This window comes from Lepisma saccharinum, chromosome 3 (genome assembly GCF_977018435.1).
Source record: "Lepisma saccharinum chromosome 3, izLepSacc3.1, whole genome shotgun sequence".
NCBI lineage: Eukaryota > Metazoa > Arthropoda > Insecta > Zygentoma > Lepismatidae > Lepisma > Lepisma saccharinum.
In genome coordinates, this window is record NC_139231.1 from 88,613,088 (window position 1) to 88,637,521 (window position 24,434).

Consider the following 24,434-nt stretch of genomic DNA (forward strand, 5'->3'; position numbering starts at 1 on the left):
ATACGGATAGGCTAATTGGGACTAGACCTACAGATTAAAGTGGAGTCTGAAGCACTATCTGTTTCCACAGAGTATCAAGCCCGGAACCCCTTTATTACAAGGTAAAGACATTAGCACTATGCTATTGGGAAGGCTCCTTCACTCGTTGATACACCACCATATTTGTCACAAAAACGTTTTGCACAAATTCTTGAATTAGCAACATTACAGCAAGGTGGTTTTGCAGCCATATCTTCACATATTTCTGAGGCTTACAATGATCAAGTAGTGGGCCTTCTCGATATGTTCCTGATCATGAAAAATCAGAAGTACTGTATTTGACAATAATGAAACAAAAGTAGAAGGTATACACATTGTAGCAGAAGGTATACTCTAATGAGTAATGTTAACCAGAGGTATATGCTGTCTACCCTTGACTACAGCCCTGCCCCTCTCCCTCTGGATGTCCATGTGTGAAAGTTCATTGTGTTATTGCAACATGCCACAATGCACATGTGGACGTTCTATATATATATTGCCAAAGGGGTTGCACAAAAAAAAAGTAAATTTCAAAGTAAAACTTTATTAACAAAACAAAAACAAACAAACAAAAAACTTAAGCCTTTAGATGTCAAAACATCAAAATGATAATGCAAGGGAAAGGCATTGTTTTAAATGAATACTTACACATTGGATACACAAAACTCTTACAAACAAAAAAAACTTAACAGGCTCACTAACATGCACACACAAACTGTTTTCAATAAATATAGAACAAAATAATAACCAGGACAAAGCATGTTTGAAATATTTTTTACTGTCAGTCTTATTTTATTACTTGTCTCTATCACAATTTTAATACTGACACAGCATTTCCAAATGGCCACTGTTTAATTGCAAAATTCCAGCTTTCCTAATTGTTTATACTCATTGTAAATACTGTATAAGAAGTTATCATTAGTGAAAACTGCTGAACTACACGGTTAGTGTGTTCTATAACAATTTGACAAAAAAAATATTATTTACATATAGCAACAACACATGGAAAAATAAAGGAGATGTTTAGAAAGAAAGATAATGCAACAAGCATTCTTTCCTATTGCCTACAAAAAATTTATTCACTGGTTTCAAAAATTATGTAAGAGTAATAATTTGGGCTGAGCAAATGCTGATCCCACTGGTGGAAAGTGTAGGTTGGAATTTAATTACTGATGCAGATTGATGCTTTTCTGAAGTTTGGGTATTTTGAAAGGAGTCTGCAAAATGACACATTACACTTTCGTGAAATTATACAAAAGGCATAATTCTCATTAATTTTGAATTAGAATCGTGTGTGTAAAATTGATTTTCTGAATATGCAGAAGCTGTTTTATTATTCTGATTATTTCATATGTAAATACCAACATTAAAAAACAAAACTTAGGCATATTGATACTGTTCCAATGGAATACTTACATATTAAAATTTATAAATTTCTGAACAATGTCAAATTATTACAATGTTCAAACATCAGAATTAGTAAGGATATCGACATGTGCATCAATGACAGTTTCAAGTGACATTGACTTAGCTCTAGGAAAACTAGTTCAGTTTCCAAAATTAGCACAATTCCATGAATTTTTATCGATTTATATGTAATAAATAATGGATAAGTGTGATTATGCCTAGAAATATTTTGTGCAAAAGTCACGGGAATTAAGGTATAAACTATTATCTGGGTGTATATGAACAGTCCTGAGGATAATTAATTAATCAACTCTTCTCTTTATCCACTTAGAGGTTCAATAATTAATGTGGAAGTCTGAAGAACTTAACTTATCAATTGCCTTCTCATTTCTGAATTCTGCCTTATCTATATGAGATGAGGGGCTACCTACGTGTTGGAGCCAATTTCTCCTACAAAGAAAAAATGATTTTCAGCAACTTATTACTAATTGCCTTACAAAAAAAAATCTTCAAAAGCTGTGATATTACATTCAATGTTGCAGCTCTCTTATGAAATTTACAATTTCATTTTTACATTAAAAAAAAATAGATGTATTCATAATTTCTTCTATGCCTATATAATTTACATTTGTGATGTGTTTTTTTAGATTTCTTCCACTGTCAATTCATGCATGTGCACTTCCAAAGAATACCAAAAAAAAAAAAAAAAAAAAAAATGGATATCAATCTAAGTACATAACATGAAAAATGTTCGGAAATGTTTAAACAGTTATATTTTATTAGGGACAGAGAAAATTAGGCTACAATCTACAAAAAATCAATAGTTAACCAAAACTTTTCATGGCAAAAGAACTGGGGCATTCTATTATCCCCAATAACCTATTAATGTTTCATATTCTTAAAATTTAATAATAATAAACTCACTGCTTGCAAACCACAACTTCTTAATCAAATTTTCACAATATGAAATGAAATTCATTTGTAAATATTACAGGTCTCTTACACAGAGAAAATGTTTGTTGACAAATAACAAGAACTATCCCAATCATATGGAAATATGCACTAATAAATTAAATTTGAAATAAATACAATATATGAGAACAAACAATCACAATATAACTTGTGGAAGGAAGTCTTTCCCATTATAGAACTGTCACTGGAATAATTTTAACGAAATGTATTTCATGTTTTGGACAATGAAACACATGGTAGTATATTAATATACTGAGCACAGCCCTCAAATTTCCATGAAACTGATGTTCTATAAATGTCAGTGGCCACTGCTACCATGCTCTCAGGAACTGCTGTTTGGTGAGTTTGACAATGAGAACAGAATATATCATACCTTAGAATATACTGCATATAGGAAATTCTATCAACTTCTGCAGGTCAGCAAAAAAACAAGTAACTTGATAAACTTAAGACATCAATATATGTTGCCCAATTGCTGATGCCCTAGACTACTTTTGACCTAATTACTAAGTCAAGACATTAGTTTACCTGCAGCAGATTATATTTGGATACCAAAAACCCAATGGTGTATTGTCATTGCTCTTGCCTCGAAACTTATCAAGAAACAGTACAAGTTCCAGACAGGATGATGACAGTGGCCATCTGAATTAATAGAACATCATAAAATCTAGTTTTGTGGATGGGTTTCTTTTTTCAGTATATTAAAATGTTCTTACATCAAAGTCTGTCTCAACGTAACTTGAGATGATAGTCTTAGTGTACAGAAACAGCCTTCAGCAACACAAAAGTTAATAAATAATTTTCTTCACTTAATATTAACGCCGAATGCTGAAGTCTACGTAAGTGTATTTATCAATTCTTTTTTCATTTCTGAATTCAGCTTTATCTATATGGGAATCGGGACTGCCTTCCTTCTGAAGCCACAGTTTCCTAAAAATGAATGAAAAAAAACCACTTATTTGACAAACAACTACTGATCTAATTTTTCTATCAAGACATTTACCTGAAGCAGGTTGAATTTGGATGTCAGAAACATAGTATGAAATAATAATACATATTCACCCCCTCCCCTCATGGTGTAGTGCAGGGACGGTGACAGGGGTGGGCACGGGTGGGTGCCTGTGCCCACCCGATTGCCCACCCAATCAAATTCAATACAATTAGGGAAATGTAGATGGTTCTGTAAGTATAGGCTGGTCCTCATTCCATGTATATTTTACTTGTGAATATTGTAGATACTAGAAAGTTCACAAGTTTCAATTCATCCCATAACAAGCATTGCTGTCATTTGGCGAAACTTTTCTCTAATAAGTAAGTTTACGAAGATTAGAGCAAATATCTTGCTGAATGAAAATAATTTAAGCTTTTCTTTCTACTTCCTTAATTTTGTCATTGGAAAGGAACTCTCAGAACTCTTTCTTAAAATGCAATCTAATGAACACTGCTATGATTAGAAGTAATCAACAGGCTTAGTAAGTTTTATGGGATACTCACAATTATGAGGTACGTGTATATGATCAAGAGTTCATCAGGATTTGGAGGGTTGCAACTCCCAGCTTTCAATGGGGAAAAAATGCTCTGAAATCAGTCATATATTGAAGAAGAAAAAAAGATATTAGGAATGTGGAAGTATAAAAAGTATAACTAACCATCTGACATGACTTGGGCTATAGCATAGACTAAGTCTATGGCTAAAGGTTATAGACTAAATGAAACTGAGCATAGATGGGAGTGAGTTAAATCTAGACCTGATCAAAGTAATAAACAAAACAAAAAAAACATATTTGCGTTAATCGCAATGATGAGTATGAATGATGATGATGAAGGGATACTCACAAAAACACCCATGCTCAGACCGGGATTTGAACCCAGCACCCCTTGCATCATAACGCACTGCGATAACCACTCCGTGGGTAATTTGATGTGTCACTTTCTTTATTCTATCACAGTGTTTTTTTACATAACTGTAATCTTCAAATAATGAAATGTTTCTAAAATTACAATTTCTAATTTGTTCTAATAATTAATAACGAGTAATCACAGTTACTACCATACCGAGGTGGCCAGATTTTAATGTAACAGTTTTGTAGGTTTGGAAAAAATCTATAGTATTACTGAACTGATGTAATTAGTGGCTAGCACTATTTACAAGTTATCTTCCAACATATAAATTTTCACCATCAGTTATGCAGTTCTTATGATTAACTTGCATGAATTTCAAAGAAGATGAAGAAAGGGGTGGAAAGAAACCTTGACTCGAGGGTGTCAGAGACCTATAATAAAAAAATAAATAATCAGGACAATAATTCAGGAGTGATTTTATTTGTTTTGTTTTTTAAGTCCACATGCTTAAATAGGCTAATTGTCACTAAATCTTCATTTTAAACTGTAATCCTAACGAGTGTGCGTTGTCTTACACTGGAGATTGAACCCAGGACCTTAATTATAAGATGAGAGCGTTATGCGATCGGAGAGACGATGTACAGAAAGAACTCCGTCAACTAATTGTTTATTTATTCCAAGTTTCAGATACAGCACTTTTAAGGCCATTTTACACTGAAAACCCTAACAAATAAACAAGAACAAGTCAAGATGGTTTAAGGTAAAAGCAAGAAAGGTTAAATATAAACATAAGGCATAAACAAGGAAACAAACAAAGATTTATATATTCATTTTTAGGGAAGATCGGAAAATACTTTCAGGGAAAAAAATGTCTATCTGTGTGGTTAGTTTATTGTATAACTGGGGAAGCCTGTAGAATAGAGCGCGCTGTATAAGGGAAAGCCTAGCGGTAGAGTTGTGGAACAATTCAGTGTTTCGGGTCGATCGAGAGGGAACTCTGAAGTTGAATTCTGTAAGCAGAAATTCAGATCTTAATTTTACATTGATGATTTTATAGAAAAATTTCACATCGGCCATATGGCGTCGGGTCTGCAGTAACTGGATGTTCAAAGTAGTCAGGATGTCAGGTTTCTGAAGATGCCGCAGAGAAGGAATTCTATGACAAGCAATGGCGGTAAAGAAGCTGAGGATGGAATCCATGCTAGAAAGATTTGTATTCGAAGCCATGGCCCAGACTGGAGAGCAGTATTCGAGAATCGGTGAAATGAATGATTTGAAAAATAGGCTAAGAGAAGTTGGAGTATCAATTTCAGTGAATCTGTAGAGGAGGCCTAAGAGACGCATTGCACTTTTAGTAGTAGCTGTGATGTGTTCCTTAAAGTTCAGTTTTTCATCTATGATAACACCTAGATCTTTTTGAGTCGCAACTGTAGTAATATAATTGTTTTCAAGAACATAATGAGAATGTATTTTGTTCTTTTTTAAAGAGACTGTGAGGGAGGAACATTTCTGCGGGTTAAGTTGCAGATTCCACTGCTTACACCATGTGACAAGTTCGGAAAGAGCATTCTGGAGAATCACAGCATCTTGCGTGCTTGAGATTTCTTTGAAAAGTTTACAGTCGTCAGCAAACATGAGTATATTGACAGGAAGTAAGGAAAGTCTTTGAGGGAGATCGTCCATCTATAGGATGAACAAGAGAGGGCCCAAGACGCTCCCTTGTGGCACCCCAGACAAGACAGGAAGAAAATCATAAGAGACGCCTGAAAGAGTGTCACGCTGTGTACGTGAGTGTAGATAATCCTGGATTAAGGAGAGAAATTTGCTATGTATGTTAAATCTAGTTCGTAATTTGTGAATAAGAAGAGCATGGTTTATTTTGTCAAAGGCTTTTGAAATATCCAAGCATATCACATCTAGCTGGGAATATTTGGAAATAGCCCTGCTGGCATTTGAAAGGAGAACTGAAAGATTCATCAAGCAAGAGCTACTAGGAAGAAAACTGTGTTGGACAGTACTGATATCCGGAGATGTAAATCTGAATAATCTGTCCTTAATGATCTTTTCACAGATTATAGACAGAGGTGGCAGAAGTGATATTTAAGAGGTGGATTTTACTATTATTATGATTTGCACATGGACGTCCGCAGCATTTTCCAGGGAGGGACAAGCATGAAAACTTTTCCAGGGGAGGGAAACGAGACATATTCCCCCCGATAATAGTGCTGCCCCCTAAATTTTGTTTATTAAAATGGAAGCTACGCGTATCATGTTCCTGCAGCACCCTTTCAATAATTAACATAAATTACTGTGAATGAAATGAAATATGTACATATGTGTGTAATGTATAAGTTTATGGTAAGACCCATTTTCCAGGGGGGCGTGCCTCCCTTGGACCCCCTCCTACCAGATATCCATGGATTACTTGAGGTTTAAACTATTTCTTTCACGTACGGACAAAAATATTTGAGACTTAGATAAAACCACGTCGTTTGATTGATTGAATTGCTGTTTTAAGTCCACTTTATGCACAGTAAGGCTAATCTGGACTGGACCTACAGTTTAAAGGGATCCGAACCACTATGTGCCTCCACCGGGAGTCGAACCCAGGACCTCTTGATTACAAGGCGGCGAAGCTACCACTGCGCCATCGGGGGAGGCCCAAAACCACGTTGTTGTTCGTCAAAAAATGAAGTATTGTGGTGTTCAAATTTCTATCTCAACTTTCGAAGTTGATTGATTGATTTGTTGTTTTAAGTCCACTTTATGCACAGAAAGGCTAATCGGGACTGAACCTACAGTTTAAAGTAGAATCCGAGCCACCGGGACCCCTTGATTACAAGGCAACGATGCTACCACTGCGCCATCGGGGAGGCCCTAACTTTCGAAGTGCTATGAACTGTTGATACTCTATTTGTGGAAAGTAATCAAGACTAATTTGACTCATCGTTATATTTCAAGTCAGTTTTCTGCTAGTTTTGACCAATGGTGACGGTGGGGTTGAATGGTAATTAGATGAACGTCATGACGGGACGAACACAAACACGTAAACACTAAGGAGGCAATGGATCAAGAGGATTATCTTGACTGCGTTACAGGTGCCAGAGATTCATTTGCCTACAACAATACAGTTTCCAGGATGTACTATTCAGGAGGGAGGTTGAGATTTGAGTGTGTTTGAAGAGGTCACACTTACAGCCCAAATGATCTGTAAAAGAGATACAATGATTAGGATTGATGAATTCCTTGTGTCCAAATTGCTTTCGAAACAAGGCAAGGGGGGAATCTCGAGTAAGAGGGGGGATACGTGTTACTCAAACTCACCTAAGCCAAGCGTCAGGTTAACCTTGCAGCAGGTTTTATGTATCAATCCGCGCGAGAACTGAGCTCAGAATCTTCCGTGCCAGTCTTTCCTCAACCGCCGAGCTGCTTACATCGGAGACACTGAGAAAATCTACAGTATTGCCAACCGCACAACACATCAAAACCCGCATGCATGTCAAGTGGATTGTATTTTTGCTTCTCTTTGTCTCCTGAAACATAACATTTTAAAAGTACTTTCTGCGCATATATTATTTAATAAATGTGTCATTAATATAAGAGCGAAACAACTTCTAAACATGAGAGCATGTGTGTATATTTCGAGCACGCAAAAATAAAAATAAACAAAGATAAAAGTAAACAACGATAGGCCCCTCTTGAATTTAATGACAAATTATTGTTTTTGGTTTAGAAAGAAATAGATTTATGAAAAACTTGGTTGCTTCGTTCGCAATACATCCGTTACTGTAAGACACACGCACTTCAAGTTGTACCACCAAAAAAGCATGATTTGTTATTGGTGATATATACAATCAGGTGCATTGTCTGTCGCTATTACTCTGGTTTCAATTTATGAATCACTTCACTAAACCAGGATTCAAATCTTGGTCTGTCTATTTGTTGCTGATAATCACCCTTCCCTTTCTTTGCGCTGAAAAGTAAATATGCGCCTTCAACAAAGCTTTCATTGCCGCCAGTGATAAGCCTCCCCCTTCCCCTCATCGTCGGTTTCTTCAGCCCTGGCGGTGGTTTTGCATGGTGGTATCCTTCCATGGTTTATTCCCCCTTCCCCCACTCACCGAGTTGAAGGACGTCTCGTCCAAATAATAAACATGTTTCTTCTCACTGCGATATATTTTAATACCGCGGAGATTCTTTTGTCGTCAAACAACAAACAATCGTTTCCTCTTGCTAAACTCAAACCGCAAATCATTCAACACCCGTGATACAATTCGTGTGCACATTGACGGCAAATCACCTCACGCCCTGTTTTACTTTGATCTTGTTGCCGCAAGGAGGATTATGCATTTAAAACAACTTGCTTGACTTTGAAGAACATTTCCTTTCGGATGAAGCCCAAAATAACATTCGGGTAAAACCGCGCGCTGAACAGGAGATTCAGCCATTCTCGCCGCTCTACAATAAACATAGGGTTAAAATAGTGGGATGTGCAACACTGGTATCAGCGATTTCACGCGCTCTGCAACGCATTCAGTCTCGCTCGACTCGCTCTAAAGTTTCAATGTCTCTTCAACGCAATACAGATTCGAGTTGGCGAATCTGCGGTTCTAAGTTCGTCTGCACAGTGATTGCAACCAATTAAGTCCATACCTGCTAATCAATGTATTATTTTGTCTGTATATTACAAATTAAATAACTGTTTTCTTGCAAGTATGCAGTTGTGTCGGAATAGAACCCGTCTCAGTGGAACTATATTCTTGCGCGCACGTTTGGATCTACATATGCTAAAACCTGCTGCAAGGTTGACCTGACGCTTAGCTTAGTGCCTTACGTTTGTACTGCCCACCCTAATTTTCCAATATGCAGCTTCTGCCCACCCGGTCGAAAAATTCTGGCGTCGCCCCTGGTGTAGTGGTAATACTGTTGACTTCTAATCAAGGGGTCCAGTAAAGGCACATTGCATTGTGTTTTGGATGCCATTTTAAATTGTAGGTTGAGATGCAATTAGCCTACCTGAGCATAAAGTTGATTTAACACAAACTTCACAAATAACATTTACAGATTTATATCAATTTCCCTTTATTCCCTCTTCATACCCGTTATTTAAGGACATCGCCAAAAATCTTTGTAGGGAGATTTAGGTCATTCACATAAATATTGATAAAGAAATAAAAAACTATTTTATTGTCTAAGGCATCATGTTTTTGGCTCCGGCTATGGGACACTTGCACGTTCGAGTTCCTGGCAGAAGCATAACTTTTCTCCTGAGATTTCAGCCTGTATATGGGACTGGTGGCCACCCACTATCATGAGGAAATTGGGGAGCTACGAATAAGTAGAGTAACCCGGTCACGGAAACCTACAACAATGACTGGAGGTTGTTGTGCTGACCACAAGGCACCCCACCCCGTAACTGGTTGAATGATCTCCCACCTCGGCAGGTGGGAGTGAGGCCGGCAGTCGGTAGGTAGGCACTGGCCCTCACACGCTGTTGCATCACGGTTTAATATTTGTTATTGTATCTTATTATTATATCTTTGGGGAGCACCTTCAACTCAATACACCAGATGAGAGAAAACCCAGAAAACCTGTTTTTCTTCATTTTTCCCTTTAAACTTCATGAAATTAACACACTTAAATTAATAGTTATTCCATGTTGCTATTAAATCTGAACACCATTAAGCCTTGTTTCCATGATTATGAAAAAATAAAATGCTGACTAAACATTTAGTTTATGTTTTTAATAAAATAAATTACTGCCATGGTCAGCATATTTATTTTTTCTATTAAATTTGAGAAAAATCTTTAAAATTTAGGAGACAATTTTAGTAATGAAGTTTATGTGTTCTGTGACCTCTTACATAAAAATCTCATTTAGGAATTTTGAAAACTCATGTGAGCCATTTGTGGTTGAATAAGAATTAAGTTCTGACCTGGTTCCTGAATTATGCACTCAATTCTTCAAGCCAACTCATATTTTTCTTGTTTGGTTATTGTACAGGAATACTAATTTGAAATTAACAATAGCAATTTCCAAGGAGGTTGATAGACCAGTTTGACTCCCTCGCCCTTCTTCTCAATGACTAAACTTCTATTTCAGATGAGTGGACATCAGATTTTAGGACAATGTCTACTTTATTGCAGTTGAAATAAACAATAAAAAAATCAAGTTCCATTTACAAATATGGGTAATTCTACGTGAAATCATCCAGAGCAGGTTGCTTCATAGTCATGGATTTGCTTCAAATTTCTTTTACTGATAGATACTTGGTCCAATATGACAAATAGGTAATATTAGACTTGTCCAATAAATATGTTGAAAGTTACAAATTTTTGAAAATTTGAAGATTTTCAGAAATTTGGAGGAAGAACGAATGCACCATGTGACACATAACATGTCATATCTTGGAAACTATGTGGAGATTGTAATGATTTAGGTATTGTTGTAACAGCAAATAATTGCATTACCACTCTTACCTGCTCATAAAGTAGAAAAATCTTCACAGAGAGTAATTTGTTGTGATGAAAAAGACACTCAACTTTGGGTAATTGTTTGATAGGGAATCCCAGGTTTTACCAAAATGAAAATTGTTACACAGCATAATCAATAAATGTCAAACCTAATGTTATAAAACAGAAAGGTAATATTTTCCATAGTAAAAATATCACATGTTTCAGTATTGAGTGCATGAAACAATGTTTTCACTGGCATACAGCTATATTTTAGACAAATGGCCCTAAAACAATCACAAATTGCCACTAATATGAGTACACATAATATTGTTAGAAATGTTGAATAAGTGGGAGAAGCATTACTATGATGTTTATCCACTTTAAGTTCACAGAAATACCAGAGTTTTTGTCCAGAATGCTAATGGGTCAATGGGTCAGTCCATACCGAACGGTCCAGCACTGGTTGCTTGACCATTTTTAAATGTTCAATATTTTTTTTTGTTCTAACCCCTATGCATGGTACTTCAAGACAGACATTATTTTTCTAAAACTTGACTTTGTTTAAGAATGGTGGCCATGCCCATTTCAACAAAGTTCTCTGCTACAATTGTTTCTAAAGACATTTATTTTCAATATGCAGTTTCCACTAGGACTGTACCACAACTGAATTCACTATTTAAAAACTCAAATGAGACTGAGAACGAGACTACACCAAGACTTACGCATTGGGAGTCTTGTCTCATTGAGGACTTTAGTGGATTTGATTGTAAAACATGCAAAAATTTTCTTGAAATCAAAACTGCTTAACTATGTAGTTTATTCAGACTACCAAAGAAAGGGGAAGGGGTTGGGGCTGCATGATTGATTTATTTACTGGGGGAGTATCCGCATGTAATCATGTTATCCTTTTCCTCATAGCTGTTACTTCAAGATTCAAAATAAGAATTCAACTTTTTAAATTGGCCAGTATTTATCACAGTAAAAAACTTAACATTACACCTTTGTGGAAAGAACAATGGGACATTTCAAGCCTACTCTGGCCACCTCAGACATGGCATAAACTTTAAGACCATTAATCAATTATCGTAAGTCAGTCAGCACTCCATACAATTTCCACTCATGTTAGTTCCATACAATTTACACTTACAAAGAAAACGTGGATTAGGAAAAAATGGTATTTATGTTGAAACTTTTCTTCAATTACACTATCAAAATCATACATTTTAGTCGGCATACATCATCCTTCTAATAAACAACTAACTTCTCCTAGCAACCGGAAAGAAACTTTCAGGTTAGTCAATAACCATTCAAATGAAATTAATTACAGAATTACGTCAAAACAAATTTGAAGTCATAATATGGCAAAAGTATTGTATTTATATTTAACATTTTAAGCATAACATTATTAAATCATATGGGAGCATAACAGACTACAGTTTAGATATTGAGATGAGAACAAGAATGAATGAGAAGCATTTGGTCTTTGGTGATGCGGCACATTGAGCCATCACTGGTCTCACAACCGAAGATATTGGATTTAACTTCAACCTTGAAATTGTATGCTTGCAGGTAAACACAGCTCTGGATCCACAGCTGATATAATTCTCTGCATCCTGCCAATACGAGTTTATGATTGTCCCGTCATAAATTTAATCTAATTACCATTCGTCATCATGTTCACAATTAGCCAATGTGTCAGAAAAAGAAAAGTAAGACAACAAGGAGAGTAATTTTTAACATGAGGGGCAAAGAACGAGAGAGACATTTGCAACTCAAGATGAGATATGAATCATTCCATGCCAAATCAACACAGATATGTGCAATTTCCAACCTGGCCATCTCAGATTTTCATGAAATTTGGGGAGTTGAAACTAGGCACAGGGAGATCCCTTGCCGTGTGTGTCAAGCGCAGGTCCGGCATATTGTTGACCGCCATATTGAATTCAACGCAAAATTTTCAAAGAAAAGGAGGTGATGTGATATATCAAATCAGGCTAGAATTTCACGAGAAATGAAGTGACGATGGTTTTTCCAACGTACCTTTAGCCAGCAAAAAGTTATATCTTTCACTTATGATATATGCACATTATAATGTTGTCAATGTTCCTGTGAGCACACTCGTTGATGTCTCTCACATTCACATAGAACATTTGGCAATGTAGCAGGTGCAACAACATCTCAAGCAGCAACTATGCCTTCTCTCAGATGGTCAATATCACTGACTTTTAGTGCATGCACCATTTTCTTCAAATGTTTCTGAAGGTAAAAGTCCTCCTAAGATGTTAGATCTGGGGAATGTGCAGGCCTTTTAATAGATCCCCGTCTGCCCATCAATCTACCTAGAACTTTACCATGAAGAAATTGCCACAATGTCCACGTAGTGTGGACACTCTCTGTCCTGTTTCAAAACTCTGGAAAAGTGCCATATTCCGTAAGCAAGGATGATAAACCTGTTCACTTAAGGGGGTTCTAAAGCCATGCTAAAGCATAGACCCAAATTTCTAAGGGTAACCGTACAACTAATATAAATTCGGTAAGGAAGAAATTTTCCGATATAAAAGATTGTTTTATTCACTAGAACATGTGAACCTTATAATTTTGTTACGATGGAAGGGATTTAAGTAAATAACAGAAAATATAAGGTCTCCGTCATGTTCAAACTGATGCGTACACATGGCGCTGAAGTGGTAGTTTTGTTAATACCGGTGCATTTTCTTTCTTTTATGACTAGTATGGAAGATTTCGTGGTGAAACAAAGGTCACATGTTCTTTCTGCAAGCATCTGAAATACTCTGTGAAAAAATGAAAACATTTCATACCTTCAGAGAGTAGTGCTTATCATTAAAACTTTTGAAGTGGCGTTTCGTCGCAATATACTCCGTGGTGCAGATTTTAGCCAACACTGTTGCCAGGATTTCACTACGTGCTTTCTAACGATATGATCAATGCAAGTTCTTGAAAGAGTGAAAATCAAACCAAGCTACCAGAGGATATCGAATCCCGTACAGATATGAGAACAAATATTCCACGGAGGATGTTAAAAATCTGAACAAGCTCGAAGGTAAGTCTTAATATTTAATTGCTTGTTGCTTAATATTATCCATCAAAAGCAAAATGTTTGAAATGTAGGCAAAATGTATAATTTATTTACATGTTGAAGAAATATCTTCTGATGTAATTTCGGTGAGAATATAGCTTGAACCTATCAATTTCTTAAACACTGCATGACTTTCTTTACTTCCAAACGAACTTGATAATTCTTTGTAAATGTAAAATCAGAATAGAATGTTATATTTTACGTTAGGCATATTCCTAATAACTACCGTTTTGAGATCATTACTATAGCATAAAATATAGGTAGCTTAATATAGATTATATCTGATATCATTAAATCGATATTGCATAAAATGCTCTATTTTCATTCCTGTAAGTTAATTTCCAAACCTAGGAAACTCGTGCTATTCACATGTACAACATCAGAATGTTTATTACAAATCAGTAGTTTGTTTAAATGTTTTTTACTTTGTCCTTGTACACGGTTGAAACGAGTACTTTGACCTATTTTCTACAAGAGTTTTTCTCTTTTTATTTTTGAAGCAGCTTGCAAATATTCATATGTATTAAGTAGGTCAGGCTAAGTTAGGTTTGATTCGAATAGATGTAATGTGAGATTCCTGAATGTTTGCAAGTTTCGGACACAGTTCTGTTATCTTCCTTTACAGAAACACGTCAGAAAAGTGGTTCTGTAAACTGTATGAAGCTCTTCTGTTTTCTTGTCCTTTTATAATTTAGGACGGATCATAATGAGAGTGCATTTCGTCCAATAACTTGATGCTGTATATATTTAAAGTGTAAAAGTACACCCTAACAGTTATGAGACTAAAATATTACCGTCTATCGAATACAAGTCTGTATGTTTACTGATAATTTCCAAATGAGTACCGGTATAGATAAATGTTCCCATACTTGCAAGTACAAGGGCAATAATTTAATTGTAGATGACACAGAGCTTCATAGAAATCATAATTTGTCCTGATTATGCTACGTATATTTGGTTCAATATCAGATTGGATTTCAGTAGCCGTTTGTACTGAATAGTTTACTTCGAATACCAGTGAGTTTGAAGCTTGACTAGTTTTTCTCTCAGACCTATGACGGATTGATTTTGCATGGATGCCTATTATTAACATTCCATGCAGGTAAAAGTTTTTTTTAAGCTTTTTTGCTTCTTGGCTGGTCTAGTACAATAATTCAAATAAAAATATAGTAGGAACTGAATTTCCATTTCATAATGTATTTCTGTTATTTTACCTCCAACTTCTGCTCCTTGGAACAATGATGATGAATAATGATTTGATAAAATGGATGATTGGAACAAAGATAATGATTAAATACATACATGAAACCAGTATTCGAACCTGGAGGAACCTCATTCCATATAGCGTTGCAATCATCACTCTACTATAATAATATTTCTAACAATTATTTTGCCAATTTCTGTTTTAGGCTCATCATATTTAACATTCATTATAAAGTTAGATCATTGAAGTGAGCTCATATCATCAACCAAACTGCCCTTTAATAACAGGACGATATCGTTAAGCATTATAGAGCCAATCGGATCCATTATTTTCAAATCCATTTACTCAACATCTGTAAGTTCCATTATTAACTCAACTTGTCTAAGGTTGTAACAATGTAATATCAATATTTTTTAAACATGTTTTGTAAGTTCATAGTCTCATATGCGATGTTAAAACTATTTTTATTTGTTCCTTTTGCAGATGAGCATTTGAGAAACTAATCGAAGTGTCTTCTACCAATAGTAAAGAGCACTATTGAAATTTGTACAAAAGGAAATAGGTTTGACCGACAATGGCAGTTGGTGTATAAGCTTCTACGGAATATACTGTAAATCGACAAAGTGGACTGTTTGAACTTTACATGGAAGAATACATATATTTTTGCTTGCTAGCGTAGACACTTGATTGAATGGTGATGATTTACTAGAAATCAAGAGTCCAAAATATGCTCAAGAAATTATGTTTCAAGTCTTAATAATATCTGATAGCAAGTGGTCATCAATTGTAAATTGTATATTAGGGGAAACAGGAGAAAAAAAAAACAGTGCCAGGGGTGTGACTTACTTGTCTTGTCTGTCAAGCATTGGTACGCATTCATTGATATTCTTGCAAGTTTAAATTTTTAGGGGAATTTTCAAAAATCCTAAGAAAATAAATTTCTTCCTGAATACGATGATGATTTGCAAAAAAGCATATCTCTCAGACAGTGGCAACAATTAGGGGGAGGGGCAGATGGCCCCACTTTTACCCCAATACTATACAAAACCTCATCTACCAATGGAAATTGAAGTGTCCTTGCCCTCTCCCAGTTTTGGAACCCAGTCGCCAACACTGCTCTCAGAGAACGCAATAATGTTTTACAGGGTACGATAAAGAAAAATAATAAATATGCATTGAAACAACAACGTAAATATGATTTTATATATCCCGAAAATCTAGTTTTAGTAGTCCCTGTAAACAATTATTTTGTAAGCTATTGAACTTCTATTCTAATGGTATTTATTACCGTATTGTATCTTCCCTCGAAATACGTTTTTAAATCTTCTTTATACACAGAAAGGCTAATTGGGACTGGACCTACAGTTTAAAGCAGGATCCAAACCACTATATACAGTCACCGGCAATAAAAATAGGACATCTATATTCTGAAATACCTCCATCCCTGCAATGCGTTATGTGTGTTGCATAACTCAACATCAGTGACAGAACTTGCCATTGAAAATTTGCTATTACAATTCACTCATCGCCGTAGATTTAGACAACACACAAGACTCATTGCAGAGAAGGGAGACTTTCAGGATCTAGTTGTCCCATTTTTATTTGACGATCACTGTACACTCACCGTCTATCAAACCTGGGACTCCTGCATTACAAGGCGATTACGTTACCACTTTGCCAAGGGGGAGGCTCAACTTCCCATGCAATTCATACTAATATGTTGTTGAACTCGATGATATATCAGCAGTGTTTGAATAGTTACTCTTTAAAATTAACTCCGAGTTAATCACTTGAGAAAGTAATTCGCATATAATTACTGTTATTACTGTTCTTTAGAAAGTACTTGACATAGTTATTATTACAGTTACTTTACTCTAGATTTGTTTCATCTCGTAAGACGATGTTCGGATCTTGAGTTGCAAGCGCGATGTCCTTTTCACCACCGATGACCACTAAATGCTAAGCATTAAGTTTCATGAAATTATAACTTATTTCTTACATTTCATGTACAAACATTGAGGCAATAAAATTCACAGTAAACTTCTGTTACAAAGCAATGACGATTAACATTTCATTTCATTTTGTTGAGCAAACCAAATATTTTTTAGAATTTTTGTTGAACTATAAAATTACTGTGTCCATGAGAATTGTTGGAGATTATGTATGTAATCTTATATGGTAAGTGTTTTAATACAAATAAACTTGGGATACATCCTGGCTCTTGACGAAAAAAAATACAAAATTGTCCTCATGGTCTCGAGGTTTTAATAATCATCAATTGATTGATTGATTGATTTGCTTTATTTTACTTCGCTTTTTGTGCCACTTTTGGCTAGTTTACGATGATGGAGATGAGTGGATATGATGAAATTGATGAATGGACACTCACAAACTTCCATGCCCAGGCCAGGATTCGAACCCGGGACCCCTGGCGTCGTAGCGCGATGTGCTAACCACTCCGCCACGGGCGCCGGCATTAATAATCGTCAATTTACCCATTCTTTGAGGAGAACATTTGGTTCAAGTTAATATTTCTTTCCATGCAGTAAAGTAATTGTACAACTTACTAGTTAGGTGGAAAAATAACTGAGTTACAATTACTAATTTCGTAATGTAAGTAGTTTACAGTTACTGTTACTGATACTTCCAAAGATTCTACATCAGCTGCAGAACTGAAAACCAGAATAGACCAAATTCGTAAAGAACTATGAAACAGGACATTGTGTGGTGACATGACATGCAAATAAATTAGATGCGCTATAAAACTGTATTTAATATTTAACTATTATAAAAATAACAAATATGTCTTCTATTGTGTATCCAGGATTCTTCTGACATTTTTCTTTCAAAATATTAAAACTCAGTAAAAATAAGGGTGAAGAATTACATGTTTATTCACTTGAAGGATAAAAGATTGATGATCGTTAGAGAGCGCTAATATTTATAAATATTTACAAGATGTTCCCTGAAATTCTGCAAATTTATGAAGAAAATCTGCTAACGTCACCGATAAAATATATAAATATGTTCAAGTACTGTCATATAAAGTGAATTGTACAGTCAATGCAGCATTCGCTTCAAACGTAATTGCAAAATGTTTTCAATTATTTCAATTACTCTCCTTACTTTATGCATACAGCTATCTTTGTATGTTCTCTTCTGCTTTCGAAATATTAAAAGAAATACATAATACAATACAAGGGATTTGATATTATTATTACGACTATTACTATCTTGCATTGCTGATAAATTGTTGTATTTTTTTTCAATAAGAACATACAACTAAAATCTCATGATAACCAATTATGTTGCTCCACATCTACTTAGATTTTTCAATAAAATCTGCTAACCAACCTGTCGTCATATCCCATCAAGGAGTACCCTAATCGACCAACCTGTATGTATCTACCTCGATTACGTGGAGATCTGGCAACAAGGCCCTCGGTTGCCATCTGTTATCGAAAAATTACCACAAAATTTTTAGTACAGCCTTAACAAATCCAAGAAGCCTTCACCATTAAAGGTTCCATTGTTGAATATGGACCAACTATTCCAGTTCTCCATACACTATACCACATCATTAGCTTACCAGCAACAACCATTCAGCTGGGCAAATCACAGGTATTGCATATTATTTTTATTAACTTCACCGTGAACATAAAAATTAGCCACGTCACTGAAGAATCTTTCATTCCAAAGGAAGTGTCACTTAATTATTTGAGATACTTTTCCCAATATTCTTCACTATTCAACTATTTGGTGAATGTCGCTGATTAAAATCATATGCAATGGTGCATATACTTCTTTCTCTCCCGAGATGTCAGCGTGATCTCGATGAGTTCCTAACACGTTAGGAGCATTCCAATGCTTTGTTTTTAACACCTCTTAAAGGAGAAAATGGTTACAAGCATGCAGTAATAACTTTTTGCTGGTTAAATATATGTTGGATAAACCTTCGTCACTTCGTTTCTCATGAAATTCTAGCCTGATTTGATATATAACATCCTCCTTTCCTTTGAAATTTTTGCGTTGAATTCAATATGGCGGTCAACAATATGCCGGACCTGCGCTTGACACACACGGCAAGGGATCTCCCTGTGCCTAACCTATTTCTTTCATGACCAATTATACTCAGGATAACTCCTTTACATTTTGTAGGGGGACATTTGACTCATCATAGTTCACGTAATGAGGCTTCTATCAGTCGTTACACATATTATTTTGTATCTTCTGATCCCATTGCAGTCCCAGAATAATTTTTTGATATGTTTTAGAGTATGGTATGAGGGACCAAATATATTTTTTTCACGATTTTTGGTGATGACTTGTTTTGAGATATTCAAGGTCAAGGTCACGTGACAAAATTATATTTTTATCTAAAGGTAGGCTTGTTATATGTCACTGGAAAGCTTGTTCAATTCCCTGTACAATAAGATTTATTTGAGATTCCTAGGCGAAATAGGGGCGGAGTTACATCAGATTTAGTATAGCTAAGCAGGCTCAAAAAGGGCAATTTATGCTAACATTGACCTTGAATAATTTAACAATTTCAAGATGCACAAAACTAAAAATTTTCATAGTTACTAAGTTCCATTCATAGTTTCAACTCCCCAAATTTCATGAAAATCGGAGATGGTCAGGTTGTGGGCTGTGTTGATTTCATATGGAATGACTCATATGCTTCTTCATTCCGTGCTTCCTCATTCACAAAATGAGACATGATATGACTGTGTTATGTCTTGCCTCGTCATGGCTCATGTACCATCCCTAACTTTCACTACAATCTTCAAAAAATTACAATTTTTTAACGAAGACCAAAACATATTTAGTCATTTATGGAAGAAAACTAAAGCAATTCTTACATTTGATCCACTTTACTTTTTTCACCTTCCATTTGTCCAAGGACTGTTCCACGACTAGTATTCATACACCACCCTCTCACTCCTAGTTCCTTGGCTTTTTTCTGGGTGTGCTTGAAAAGAAAAGAATAAGATGCTTTAGATTTAGTTAGGAATAAAGCAGTAATAATTACATGAAACTTAAATACATTATTAATCTGGTTTTACTTGTTAATTTTTTCTCTTTTGACAGAAATAAAAAAGAGAATGTCCACAACAGCAAATATGTTTACATTTTTAAAACATACCAGAACCCAAAGAAAGTGCAATCAGAATTTCATCTGTATTTATCCTCAACTTTTACAATTCAATGACACAAACGAAAAATGTCAATATAGGATGGATCAATATTATTTTTTGATTTCCTGACACATGCATAGCAAATACATTGTGTGCTCATGGAATTGCGGCTACTCCTCCAAACAGCAATGAACAGCCCAGCAGCTGCACTGATCACATGACCAACCCGGCTAGAAGTATCGTGGAGAATGTATAGACACAAAGCTACATGTTAGTCGAATATCACATGTTAAAGTGGGAGGTGGTCAGGATTTAATGTTGTTCCAAAAAGGCATGATTGTGGGTACTCAAGCATCAGGTGCGTCAATTACCCAGACAATGACACTGGTCGGATACGCCTGTTCCTGTGTAGTGAAGGTGTACAGAGAGTGGCAAGAAAATTGGACAACCACCACCAAGAGGCAGAACTGCAAGGGCGTACGGAAGGACACCATGGGGAGAGCGTTGAGTAAAAAGCCTCGTGACATCTGAACACACCATCAGCATCTGGGAATTACGGGACCAATCCAACAGTGGATGCACAACACCCATATCCCATGCAACTGTGCGGCGCACACTGCCACTCATGAAGTTCCACAGCAGACGACCCACTTGTCACCCACTCCTCATGAAGCGTCACTCCTCGTCTTGCTAGGGCCCACGAGCATGCTGATTGGACCATGTACAATTGGAAAACAGTGTGTTAGTCCGATGAATCATGATTTTTGCTACACCACTGTCATGGGCATGTGAGGTGCCAACAGCACAAGGCTATGAACTCTTCCTGAATGGTGAATGTTGTAAAGTTGGGTGGGGTGGGGGTGGTTGTATGGTGTGGGGTTGCTTCTGTTGGCATGGACTGGGAACATTGGTGTGTATGGACCGCCATGTGACATCCATTGTGTATCGGGAGGTGTTAGGGAACCACTTACACCCCACAATGCAACACTTTTACCCACACGGGGATGGCATTTCATAGGACGGCAATGCACGATGCCACCGAGGTGGGAGGAACATTCCACAGAGATGCAGCATATGAATTGGCCCCCTAACTCCCACGATCTTAATCCCAGAAGAGCATCTGTGGGATGAGCTCTTCGAACCATGCATCCTGCACTGACGTCAGTTGGCTTGTTATGGGATGCCATCAGGAATATACGGTGTCAAATCTCTGTGGAGATATATCAGCACCTTGCGGAATCCATGCCACGTCATATCCAGGTTGTCTGCCAAGCCAAAGGTGAACCAACAAAGTATTAGGTAGGTGGTTGCAATCCAGTGAGCACTCAGTGTAGATAAAAGAACTAAAGTGTACATATACACACACATAAACCAGGGGTGGCCAACGCGTCGACCTCAGTCTACGAGTCGACCTGCAAGCCGGGAGAGATAGTCCGCAGTGCTCTTGTCATATTATATGGATTTTATTATGCATAGTCACAAAACATTTTATGACTTACCTCTCTGTGTTTTTAACTGTTGTATCAGGAAAAGAACTTTGTTGTAACAGTTAATTTCTTTCTTTGCTGAATCACATAATAATTAACCATTAAAAATGGAGTTTTATTTGACTAAATTTTGCGGATCTATATATCTATGAGTAAGTGTTCTCTACAATGAATGCAATAAAATCAAAGGAGAGGAATCGATTAACTGTAGATCACTTGATTTCCTGCTTGAGAGTAGCAGTAACGTCATATGACTTGCAACATGATAAAACTCATTGGCGGATGCAGTGTCAAGTGTCTGGAAACAAGTGAACTAACTGCTGAAAAGTACAAAATAATTGTGTAATTTTTTTTACTGATGCCCAGCAACAAGTGAAATACTTTTGTTAAAATGAGTGTTTATGAAATAATAAAATTGTAGTAATTATGTTTACGTAAAAAAAAAAATTACCTTCTCATTAAAAGGATGAAAGGATGCTAATGATGAACTGAGGATACAGCCTAAAACAGGTGCTAGGCCCACAGTACTGAAGACAAAACTTATTTAATAAATAAATAAGTAAATAAATAAATACATAAAATAAAATAATCAGTGTCAATTTTATGGTATTGGCCCTTTGCTTCCTTTCTTAGGCTCTAATAAGATAAGTAGACCACCAGTGATTCTTGAAATGTAAATTGGCCCTCAAACCAAAAAAGGTTGGCCACCACTGACATAAACAGTATTGGTGGCAAGCTTATACTCTACTCAGTATAAAACAGAATTTACAAATATTACAAAAGGAAATTAATTGGCAGGAGACCATGAGATTACTGGCTATGAACTTCAAGAAGTTTTATTTGTTTTACCTTCATGATACTCTTTCAAACCAATCTTCATTCCTGCATTTCATTACTTCCATTATGTGAATAGCATTAACCATTCGCCTGTGAATCCACATGACCCTGTCCCCTTTAATTCCTGTCTCAACTCCATATCCTTTGCCATTAATTTCGTTGGCCATCATTGACCTCTTACCTCTCTTCCATTCCCCTGATGTTCTTTGTGCCTGTGTTAAACAGAAGGTGTGGTGTTTCCAGAAGGAATATTTCTCTGGATTCACAAATAACTGAGAAGGGAATAGGAAAACACATTGAGAAGTGTGTGAAAAACAGGGAAATCTGAATAACATTCTTTAATAATGCTCACAAATGTCTATTTCTAGTGCACTCGCAGGCAACCAATTTCCATTATATGAATACAAATGTGTAAAAAGTGTAAATTCTTTTAAGTTAAAAGCTTAAATATTGAAGGTAAAGCAAATTTGCTTAATTGAATTACCAATTACTTGCTATTTTTTTTCATTTCCTGTATTTAAAAAAAATATATGCATTTACCAGTCACAAATGTGGCCTGTCTAAAAGTATCCTACCTTTTCTTTTCCTGCGCAAAATATCTATCGTAGGTCAGCTACACTCTGCACAGAGGTGAAGGGAACCTTCATGCGCGTGCACGCATGTTGCTGAGTGTGTCGGACCTGTCAGTCGATGAGAGGTAGCTGGCAAGTGAGGTAGTGTTTCTGTGAAATGTTGCATTTCCTTGTTTGCTACGATAACGGAACGGGTGGAGCAGAGATACTGCATCAAGTTTTGCCAGAACATTGTGGAGACGAAATAATTCGCAAGATTCAACAAGCGTTTGGCGATGATGCCATGGAAGTTACACAAATAAAGGACTGATACAACCGCTTCAAAAATGGCCACACATCGGAGGAGAGTGATCAGCATCCTGGGAGGCCATCAACAAGCCGAAATGCAGAAAACGTTGAGAAAGCGAGGTCCATGATAATGGAAGATCATCATTTGAGAGTCAGGGTAATTGCTGATGACATTGGCATTAGTAAAGATTCTCTGCATTCAATTTTACGGGAGGATTTAGGCATGCACAAGCAAAACTTGTGCCCAAGCTGTTCGCAGGAACAGCGAGAACTAAGGAATGACGTCGCACAAGACATGTTGGAGAAGGTAGAAAGGGATGCTGAGTTTCTGAATACCATGATAACTGGAGATGATGATGATGATGGACATGGCTCCATGTGACTTCTGGTTGTTCCTGAAGCTAAAATCTCCACTGAAAGACTCCCGTTTTGACAGCCGAGAGGACATTATGCGCAACACGACGGCGGAGTAGACACACATTCCATAAGAGGCCTTCCATGAGTGCTTCCAGCAATGATCGGCTCGTTGGGCTAAGCGTGTGAAATTCCAAGGGGGCTACTTTGAAGTTGATTAGAATGTGAACCATACCAGGCAAGTGACTTTCTTTTCCCGGTATAAAGTCTGATACTTTTTAGACAGGGCATGCATATTGTAGGCTACCTAGGCTATCTCCAAAGCCCAAATTAAAATGCAGGTATAATCGACTTGCAAATGTGACTGACGCTTCACTCTCACATAACCACCATGCGGAAAAAGCAAGTTAGTGAATGGCCATCTTTACTTTAAACTATCTCCAGACTTCTTGCTGAAGATTATTTTCTCAACCAGCATACCAATGCATGATGTATTTGTGGTGGCTTCAAGCCCAAGTGCTGGACAGAGAAGTCTTTAGTTCACCCTGGAGATAAAATCTCACAGCAATGCCAATTATATTACAAAACTCACTAACCAGCATGGGATTTTTTCAGGGAAAGTTTAAAATGAAACTACAATTACAGGAATGGGAAAAGGGTTGCATGTGACAGGGAAATTGTTCTCTGGACCAAAAACAACACTGTCTCATTGAACACATGCAAAAGCGAGAGGCTGCTGACCCCTAGAACCAACCTGCTTTA

The 24,434-nt window shown here is 36.5% G+C and overlaps 1 protein-coding gene across 3 annotated transcripts in view; it reads right to left on the minus strand.

Annotated features, from left to right (window-relative positions):
- Positions 1-546: 546 nt before the first annotated feature.
- Positions 547-24,434, minus strand: part of LOC145985234 (acylphosphatase-1-like) — a 42,855-nt gene continuing 18,967 nt past the window's right edge. Inside the window, exons 3-4 of one of the 3 annotated variants that reach the window (XM_083118997.1) lie at positions 19,859-19,968; positions 547-1,875 (exon numbers count right to left, since the gene is read on the minus strand). In XM_083118997.1, coding sequence (XP_082975123.1) covers positions 1,761-1,875; positions 19,859-19,968 — 225 coding nt within the window. In that variant the 3' untranslated portion in view covers positions 547-1,760. Of the gene's footprint in view, positions 3,328-3,778; positions 3,976-19,858; positions 19,969-24,434 lie in introns of those variants that run through there. The other 2 variants (XM_083118996.1, XM_083118998.1) reach the window with 2 other exon arrangements.